Source organism: Hordeum vulgare, chromosome 6H (genome assembly GCF_904849725.1).
Source record: "Hordeum vulgare subsp. vulgare chromosome 6H, MorexV3_pseudomolecules_assembly, whole genome shotgun sequence".
Lineage (NCBI taxonomy): Eukaryota > Viridiplantae > Streptophyta > Magnoliopsida > Poales > Poaceae > Hordeum > Hordeum vulgare.
This window is the reverse complement of record NC_058523.1, coordinates 395,592,652-395,602,566: the sequence shown is the minus strand read 5'-3', so window position 1 is coordinate 395,602,566 and position 9,915 is coordinate 395,592,652. Positions and strand designations below refer to the sequence as shown.

Sequence of the window (9,915 nt, the reverse complement as noted above, 5' to 3'; positions counted from 1 at the left end):
TTTCGACATGCAAATTTGGTTGTTGTAAAAGAATCCGATGTCAGATTTTTAACATTTGCCTAGTTATAACATAGGTCCCATGTGTCACGGCCAAATCAGCTAGGACAATGCGTTTTTGTATTAATTGATGAAAGCTACGATTTGTCTAGAACAACACATATTTTTGTGAATTTAACAATGTCTTCGCTACTACTTTCGTTACGGTTTAGGCTGTTTATAGTGGAGAGTAACATATAGTAATATCATGCATATGTTACTATTGTATCGTATTATCTTCATAGTGCATAATATCATAAACTAGTATCATAGGTGATCTTATTTATTGACATGCATGACACATACTAGTAGCATAACATTTAACATGATACGGTATCTACCTATGTTACTCTAACCATCTCTCTTCTTTAATTACTTGCCACATCAACATGTTTGCTAGTCTCAAGACTATGATACTAGCTATGTTATTTTCACTATGACCAACTTTAGAAGACACAGTTAAATTAAATTTACGTGTGTGAATGTTATTTTTTAATTTATTTTACAGCCAATCATTAACCATCTAGGTTGTATGAGGGAGTAAACTTTATGTATGGAGACGTAATGTGAGACCTTGATGTGCGACGTGTGCGTCTTCTTCAGCAATCGACAACTACCCGGCGTGTCGCCCTTATCGTGGTTTTTATGGAGAGAAATTAACAGAGAACACACCAGAAAAAAAGTTTCATTTATAAGAGAGGCGCGGGGACGCCACGCTCCCGCATTGTCTCCACTCGCTCGCTCCGTCCGTCGGGAAACCACCACCAGCCAGCAGCAGCGCCGGCGAGAGGGGCAGAAGAGTAGAGGGCCGGAGGCGATGGGGCTGGGCGTGAGGGCGGCGCCGTTCACGTACGTGGCGCACGCGCTGGCCGTGGCGGCCGCCGCCATGGTGCTGTACTGGTGCATCCACTTCCGCGGCGGCCTCGCCTTCGAAGCCGACAACAAGAACCTCATCTTCAACGTGAGAACCGCCTGTTCCTTCTTATCTGGCTGCAGACGGTTTTAGATTAGATTCTGCCATTTTGTTTTGTTCCCTGAAGGAAAAGAAAAGGCGAAACCGCATCCAGTCGGGCTGTGGGGGTGGGTAGGTACGCTAGCTTCACGAAAGAGGAAGGCAGCGCCAAGATTTGACCGTCGTGTCCGTGCGATTTAGAGAAGCGCCTGCTTGAATTTTTGCTGTGAACATCGGCTTGGTGATTTCTATTATTGGGTCCATGGTCCATGGAGATTAGATGATGCTTAGCGCTAGCCATATGAACTTGTGATAAGAACACCTTCTGTTTGCGTTATATATGCATCGATGGTTGAGCAAAAAAATTTAAGCCAATCTAAACTAAATGGATACACACACATGTCATTGTGTCCGCGTGCTTGGGCCTTCTGTTGTGCTGATGCACGTCAATTGTATTCCAAATGTTAACTACACGTTTCTGTTAGGGTCATTGGCTAACTGATCCCTAACGCATCTGAAAATGTCTAGCTTAAGTGTTAGTGTTTGCCATACTTTATTCCTGTTTCAGTTTAAAATAAAATCCAGGTCTCCGAGTTAACTGCAGATGGAGATGTACTTAAACGCACATGAGACTTTTAAACCAATAGCCGTTGTCCTTTGTTTCCCCCAACTCCTGACATCGATTTCCAAAGACTCCCTCAGTGAGAGGTGGAGCTTCAGAATTACTTGTGTTCCCTGCTGTTTGTAACAGTTTATAGGATAATAACTTGCTTTACATTTAGCAATTTCGAGAATGTTACTAATGTTAGACATTACAGGTTCATCCTGTTCTTATGTTGATTGGCTTTATTATTCTTGGCAGTGAAGGTAATGCCGAAAATTCCTCAACTTTTCTGGCTTATGATTTTTTCTTTTATTTGTAAGACTTTGTCCATTTTGGCAGCTATAATGGTATACAAGGTACTTCCTACGGTGAACCATGATACAACTAAGTTGATCCATCTAGTACTCCATGCTATTGCGCTTGTGCTCGGTGCGGTCGGGATATACTGTGCTTTCAAGAATCACAATGAAACTGGAATTGCGAACTTGTACAGTCTGCATTCTTGGCTTGGAATAGGAACAATTTCTCTATATGGTATTCAGGTATGACCGTAAAATTTCCGATATCTTTGCAATTCTATTCCATTTACCAACCTGGTTCATTTGATCACATTGGTCTTACACATTTGTAAATGACTGTAGTTTTTAACCTTTTATGAGTCTGCTGACACAGTTCACTTACAGTAGAACAGGCAGACAATATTTAGAGCATTTGATAAAGTATGAGTATCGGATTATCCCAAAAAAGTATGCATAGGTTTTTTTTAAAAGGAGGTTAAACCCCAAAAGTATGCATAGGTAAGACCATGGACAATTTATATGGGTGAACCTATGGAGAACGGACGTTTGGCTCCCCGGAGCCATGGAGGCTGAATTTTTTGAAAAAAATCAAAATTCAAAAATTTAATTCCAAAAAATCTGAAAAATAAAATATAACTAAACAAGGATGTGATCCGTGTGTTTGTAAAATTTCAGGTCGAAATACTTTGAAACGCAACCTGTACAATAAAGATAAATTCATGGTCCGAAATGATGAATAGTAACATGTGTTAAAAAGTTCCAGATTTGTCTTTTTTGCACAGCCCTCATTTCAATGTATTTTGTTCTGAAAATTTACACACTTGTGTATTATGCCTTCATCTATCTATGTATTTTTTTCAATTTTTTTTGAAATATTAAAATATGATTTTTCATGAAATTTGAAGTTTGAATTTAAAGGCCTCCATGGAGCTCGGGAGCTAAAAGCAATTTCCGTGAACCTATGTGCTTTTAAAATATGTTATCAATATAATTGACCCATAAACTTCATGCTTGTATTTGTATGCTATTACCAATCAGATTGGTGGCGGAAAAATGGATTGGTTTAGAGCTGATGCATGCCACAATTGTTGACCTAGGAAGTTGCATTGTAGTTGAAAATTCAAAAGAATTAGAGATTTTGTTGTAACTGAGTTTTGACGAGTGCTCTTTATTTGCATTTGTCACAGTGGATATTTGGATTCTTGACCTTCTTCTTCCCCAAGGCTGCGCCAAATGTGAGGAAGGGTGCTCTTCCTTGGCACGTACTTCTTGGAATCTTCGTTTACATTTTAGCCCTGGCAACGGCAGAACTTGGGTTTCTGGAGAAGCTCACCTTCCTCCAAAGCTCAGGCATCGACAAATATGGACCAGAGTCATTTCTGGTGAACTTCACGGCGTTGGTTGTTGTGCTATTTGGTGCCTCAGTTGTTGTAGCTGCTGTTGCCCCAGCTCGCCTTGAAGAACCACAGGGTTACGCTCCAATCCCAGAAAACTAGTATGTGTGAAGTGTACTGCATAAACAGAAATTCACAAAGTTAGCTGTCACCATAGTGCTGCGATAACAGTATCTCTCCGATTGAAAATGAATGATCTGATAACAAAATGTCATGCATCTTCCTTGTGTATATGTAAATACATACAAGCACATATTGTTCTTCGATGTATCATGTATAATTGAAACATCTATGTAAGCAGCTATTTTATAAATTACGTATTTGTCTTGATCTGATGAGTTTTATTGTGCTCTACTATTATTTGTTTGTTGTTGCTGAGAACGGACATTTGGTGGCCGAGCGAACTGGAGCTCGAAATTTTTGAAAAATTCAAAATTCAAACTTTTTGATTTCCAGATAATCTAAAAAAAATGCAAGTAAAGAAGGATGTTATGTGTATGTGTGTAAATTTTTAAGATGAAATACTTTAAAATACGATCTGCACAAAAAAGACAAATTCATGATCTGGAATGATGAATATGTGTCAAAAAACTCCAGATTTGTCTTTTTTGTACAGGCCTCATTTCAACATATTTTTTGCTAAAAATTTGCACACATGTGTGTTGTGCCCTCACCTATTTCTGTATTATTTTTCAGAATTTTTTGAAATGTAAAAATATAAATTTTCGTGAATTTTGAATATTGCATTTGGGGGCCTCCATAAAGCTTGGCCTTCAAAAGCAATTTCCGGTTGTTGCTGTTCTACAAACATAGCTGAGTTAACCTGTGCTTCAGAAGCAAGTACATAAACTGCCGAAGAGAAAGGGAGATGGTACCTACTGCCTCTGTACCAAAATATAAGGCATTTTTTAAGTTTAATTTAAACTGTAAAAATGTCTTATATTTCGGTACGGAGGGAGTAGTTCCTTGGCAGATTGAAGTACTTGTTTGCTGATGATAACGTTGTTCATGGCAGCAAATGCAAGATCAAAATTTCATCGTCCCTTATTATTCACCACATAGCTACAGATTAGGAAACAATCCAATCAAGAAACGAGCTAGATGATTGGTGTCTGATGGTTGTTGTTGTATATCATAAAGAAAAAATTATAGTAGTTGTTTTGTACGCTTCCCCTGTTAGAATAAATGGGTTTGGTCCATCTATAAAATTCTGAAATCTCAAATGAGCCCATGAATAAAATGGCAAGTGGTGGTGTGGTGGTGCTAAAGTTTAGTACCATACGACTAGTTGAGAAAGAGTTGGACCTCTTTATATAGTAAGTTCTTTCCACCATTTTAAGTGTGTGTTGAGAAGAGAAAGGGGAAGACCACACGCGTGCCCGCTCGCCTCTCCTCGCCTGGGCGGGACGGGATGGCGCGTACATGCGACATACGTGTGAATGGTCCGTCGAAATCCAGTCTGTTGCCTTGACGGGGCACGACTTTCTTTTGTCGTTTTATTTTTTATGTCTTGGCACACAAGTTAATTATTTCTTGCCCGGTAAGTATACGACTTAGAAACCAAGTCAGTTTGAGATCATGATCGTGACACGGTACCGCCTCTGGTCCTCCTATATGTACTGCTTACCGGCCTCAGCCAAAGACACACCGAAAACACCTAGGGTTTTGCCTCATCTCGCAATTTGCGTCGCCACCGTAGTCTAACTCATCTCAAACGCTACTCATCGCCGTCTCCATCGCCGTCAACAATAGATCGTCGCCAACATCATCATCAACACCGTCGCTCCTACAGCAGCTAACAAACAATACGTTATTCGTGATCTGTTAATGTCTTTCTCTCTAGTTGCTACTTTGTGTGAGATAATGATGTGCATATTCTGATGTTCATCTAGTTTTCTAGATTGTTACATGATAGTTTGGGTTATAGTTTTGTTTTATCTATAAAACGGGGCGAAATCCTATTTCATAATTAGTTTGGGTTATAGTCTTGAATTGTTTACTGGAATTAATCATGATCCACTAGTGGGGACGGGGCCTTTAGCCCCGGCCTGTAAGGGGCTTTAGTCCCGGTTCACCAACCGGGACTAAAGGGGCAGGACTAAAGGCCTAACCTTTAGTCCCGACCCTGTTACAATCCGGGACTAAAGGTGCTCCACGTGGGCGCCTCGTAGCGCCCCAGGGGCAGGCCCTTTAGTCCCGGTTTGTTACACGGACCGGGACTAAAGATTTTCAGATTTTGCTGGTTTTTGGGTTTTTTTTGAATGAAATTATTTTGGGGTTTTGGGGTTTTAGGGTTTAGGTGCTCGGGAGATTAACGTGATGCCTCGTTTGGTGTTCGGGAATTAGTTTTCATATAATTTAAATAGAAATAATTATGCATATATATATATATAAGATTAACTTATCTTACAAGCGAGCATATATATACAATTATATGGAGATCTGAATTATCGGGACTAGAGCCCGTCTATTCGATTACATGGACGAACATCAGTAATGGCCCCTAGTTACACTAAATCGTCCTTTGTCATCTATAGCTTCCGTCCTCAGAAATCCCGCAAGCTCCTCTGCAACAGCAATCGCGCGTTGCTCTGGTAGGACCTTCGTCCTCATGGCCGTGTGCTATATAAGAAGAGGAGATGAATATGAATATCAATCATGATAACAAAGAATGACGGGTAAAAATAGAGGTGTGAATGTTCATTGCTTACGTCGAATCTGTGATCCTTGAGCTCAGAGGTAAACGTGCGAATGGTCTCGCAAACATAGTATCCGCATAGATGCGTTCCCCGTGGCTGCTGGTCGCACTTTACGAGAATAGAATATATATAATCAAAATAATAATCTAGCATCATAAATGTATTGAAAATTAATAGAAGTATATCATACTACTACTTACCTGAGCCGCTCTAAAGGTCAGCTTCTCAGGAAAGTTATCGGGAGTCACGCACTTGAACCGCTTCCAAACCCTGCCCGACAAGGATAATGATTTGCTAAGTTTTTCATTAATTGATATATCAAAAAATCATCGAAAGAGACCGATAGAGCGCAAGAATGATTAAAATTACCCTTGGAGCATGTCCTGCATGCTTTGGAACTGTTCCAAGGGTCTCGATAATGGGTCGAAGGCATCAACTCTTCCCTTATCAATTTGAATGTCCAACAGAATCCAATGGAAGCTGCACATGTATATATATATATATATATATATATATATGTGTGTGTGTGTGTGTGTGTGTGTGTGTGTGTGTGTGTGTGTGTGTGTGTGTGTGTCAGTAGCTTATCAGTTACACTTATAAGTGAATGGACACAACAGAGTAAAGACCCTCACCTGAAGTTGTATGGAAACAGTATGTGGTCACAGAAATTTTGATCTATTAGAAACCTTAGAAGGTTTTCCTCCGTCTCCTTGGGTTTATCAGTTAGCGTCGCTATATGTATTTTATCTGGGTCAATAAACCCAATATTTAGGATGGTCTTACTTTTACAATCCAGAATCTTCATTCTGCATAATAGAGTACAAGTTATATATAGACAATGAATTGAAATAACTAGACAAGTTATATGTAGACAACGAATTGAAAAACTTACAGACAATAGCAACTCATAAGCGATTTTTCGAGGGCGTCGCCATTGTACATCTGGAAGAGTTCATCAAAGTTGATATGGATTTCTTCGGAGTGGCCGTAGTACTCCCGTGGGACACTCAACACGATCATCGTTCTCCCATTCTTTGATTCACTTAAGTACCATTGATGCAAGTAACACATATTTGTTGGGAGATCATCTTTGCTGACCAAAGGCTCTCCCATGACAAACTGTGGCTTAGGGGCTACCACAGCCTTGGATATCCTGTCGTCTTGGGAATCCAGCAAATCTTCAACCGAGATACCACATTCAGCCGCCAACTCCTTTGCTCTTTCAAAAGCTTGCCCCTGCACCGGAGGGGGAACATTCTCGGTTAACACCTTGAGGGGTGGGATCAACTGTTTGGCCTGTTGTCCAAGCTGAGGAACGTCTGATTTTTTCTTGCTTGTAGTTGAACTTGATTTGCTCCCACTTGCACTTGCACGTGAGCTGCTCTTTTTCACTTCCTTCTGCAATGTGCGTGTATAGTCATCAGGCTTATAGTGTAAGTCATACTGTGATGGAAGGGTTATGAAGTCTTTTTCCCATGCTATTTGCTTCTCGGTGTATGTCGTGGGTATAAGCCTGACAGTAGATGTGTAGGGTACGAAAAGGATGGGCAGAGTCCCAGCTACGGCGAGGTTGTATGAGTTCAGGCCCCTCTACGGTGGAGGTAATAGCCCTACGTCTCAGTGCTCTAGGAGCTTGTTGTCGAGTGGAATATGGAATACAATGATTTGCTAACCCCTGCACCAGCGGGGGAGGGTGGCTTATATAGAGTGCGCTGCCTTCCACAATGGTTCTGGTACAGGGGTGGAGTAGTGGCGATTGAATGCCTACGTTACAGGTAACGTACGTCCTAAATGCTAATAAATGCACCGGGAAACGTACGACCGTTTCCCTCCAAGGGGGTTACGATGTACCGAGTGGCATCCAGTCGGTTAGTTTGATGTTCTCCGAATGCTAGTCTCCGACTGGATGGTCGAGGACCTGTTACCGACTGGACGATGGGGACTCCTTAATTCAGTCGGAACTGACTAAGGGCCTTGTCCCTTGTGAGGGGTAGTCCTTGGGTAGGACTTACAGGGCAGGCCTATGACCCTACCCTAGGACTATAACCCCATCATTAGTCCCCAAATGGATTGGGGTTGGAACGATGAAGCGATGCTTGAAGTTTGGATCCGACTGGAACGGATGTGACTTTGGCGTTGCTTGCCTCGATCCATTTTATCTTCTCTGACCAACGATCCGAGTGGAAATCTTTGTGGAACAAGCTGTCGGAAACCGAGTGCTTCCAGGGTATCTCTTGACGTGACCAGTCAACTCACAGCGGTGGATTTTCCGGCATCCTCAAATTTCGGTTTCCGCGCGCTCAGCAGGGATGACGCCAGCGCGCTCGAGTAGCGCCTGACGCCTCGATTCTCGCGCCTTCATCCTCTCCACTGATATCGCCGCGGTCGGTCGGGGGATAAGGTTTCGGGGCCACCTGCCAGCGACCCAGCCGGAACCTTACTTAAATCCCAGCAGCAAGGGTTTTTCGTTACGCCCGCCGGATCTTTTGCCTTTGCTTGCTCCGCTCCTCTCGCCTTCCGCTGCGCACCCAAGCTTCCTCCTTTTCCTTCCCCTTTGCGGACCCGCAGCTTCCGCCATGAACAAGGGACAGACCAGCAAGCTGGAGGCGAAGAAGAAGAAGGGGAAGGCGGCGGCTCCTGCTCGGCGGCGGCAGCGAGCGTTGCCGGCGGGGTGGATCCAGGGAGACTTCCTCCCCTCCACGGTGATGGAGGGAGATCTGCTGCAGCTGGTGGAGCATGGGATGATCGTGCACAAGTCGTGGAGGCTGCCGGCGGAGGATGAGATCGAGCCGGCGCCTCGGGAGGGGGAGCGCGTCCTGCTGCTCGGCCACGTATATCGAGGTTTCTCTCTGCCCCCGTATCCTTTCTTCAAAGGCATCATGAACCACTTCGGGGCGCAGCTTCACCACTTTCCCCCGAATGCTATAGCTCATCTCTCTGCTTTCATAGTCCTGTGCGAGTGCTTCATCGGCTGTCCCCCCCCATTGGGGGCTGTTCAAACATATTTTCTCTGCTAGATCCCAAACTATCAAACGACTCCACCAGTCGGATGATAAGACACACCTTCTCCAGCTCTGCGGAGGCTTAGGTTTCCAGAAGAAGAGTAGGAGTAGTTATCCTACCCTTCAGCTGATGGAGTCGGTTAGGAACTGGCAGTCGACGTGGTTCTACTGCCAGGACGTTGCCTGCCCGAATGCCACAACAGGGCTGCCTCCCTTTAGCCTAGATCGACCCGCTCCACCTAAGCAGCTTGCGCTAACGAAGGCGGAGAAGGTCGACATCCAGCCTCTGGTCGACGCACTCGCAGACGTCATCAGAAGGGGGGTCACTAGCATAGATTTGCTGGAGATTTTCCTCGGTCGGCGCATACAACCACTGCAGGCTCGCGACCACGCCATGTGGCACTACACGGGGCCCGAAGACTCCACTCGGACCAACGTCTTGGGCGTGACCGAGGAGACGGTGGCATTGTGGGTGCTCCAGATCACAGGCGCCTGCGAGAACCCCAGAGGGTCTCGGCGAGTGAGGGCTTTCTGCGCGGACAATCCTCCTCCAAACCAGGTGAGTACCATTTGTCGAGTGCACGTATCTGTCTTAGTTTTATTGTTTTCTTGAATCTCTGCCTGTCGTCTGATGTCGCCGACTGTATTTTACGCAGAAGTGGACCAACTGGTTTTCTCCTGTCTCGAACGGGAACCCAGCCGAGGAGGAGGAAGAAGGCAGCCAGGAGGGCAGTCTGGAGAGCGGCGAGTATGTCTCCGACAGTGGGGAGACGGAGGCGGAGTCTGGTGAAGAAGAGGAGGAAGACGAAGAGCAGGACTCGCCGCCTCCGCTGCCAGAGCACCGGACCAAGCGCCGACATGAACCTGTGGTTCCCTCGGCCCCTCCAGCATCCTCGAGTGCTCCGCCTGCTGCTCCCGTGGGTCCGAGT

At 44.3% G+C, this 9,915-nt stretch overlaps 1 protein-coding gene across 1 annotated transcript; it reads left to right on the top strand.

Annotated features, from left to right (window-relative positions):
* Window positions 1-694: 694 nt before the first annotated feature.
* Window positions 695-3,615, top strand: LOC123403850 (probable ascorbate-specific transmembrane electron transporter 1). The gene is made up of 4 exons (XM_045097770.1): window positions 695-997; window positions 1,807-1,855; window positions 1,932-2,134; window positions 3,079-3,615. Exons 1-4 carry the CDS (start codon window positions 854-856, stop codon window positions 3,385-3,387), a joined length of 705 nt encoding a protein of 234 aa, XP_044953705.1. The 5' UTR covers window positions 695-853; the 3' UTR covers window positions 3,388-3,615.
* The last annotated feature ends 6,300 nt before the right edge of the window (window positions 3,616-9,915 follow it).

Excerpts from the sequence above, each read along its gene's own strand:
- LOC123403850 (XM_045097770.1), top strand. The coding sequence starts at position 854 with ATGGGGCTGGGCGTGAGGGCGGCGCCGTTCACGTACGTGGCGCACGCG. Across the intron at positions 998-1,806 it reads ACAAGAACCTCATCTTCAAC|GTTCATCCTGTTCTTATGTT; the intron begins GTGAGAACCGCC and ends TAGACATTACAG. Across the intron at positions 1,856-1,931 it reads TATTATTCTTGGCAGTGAAG|CTATAATGGTATACAAGGTA; the intron begins GTAATGCCGAAA and ends CCATTTTGGCAG.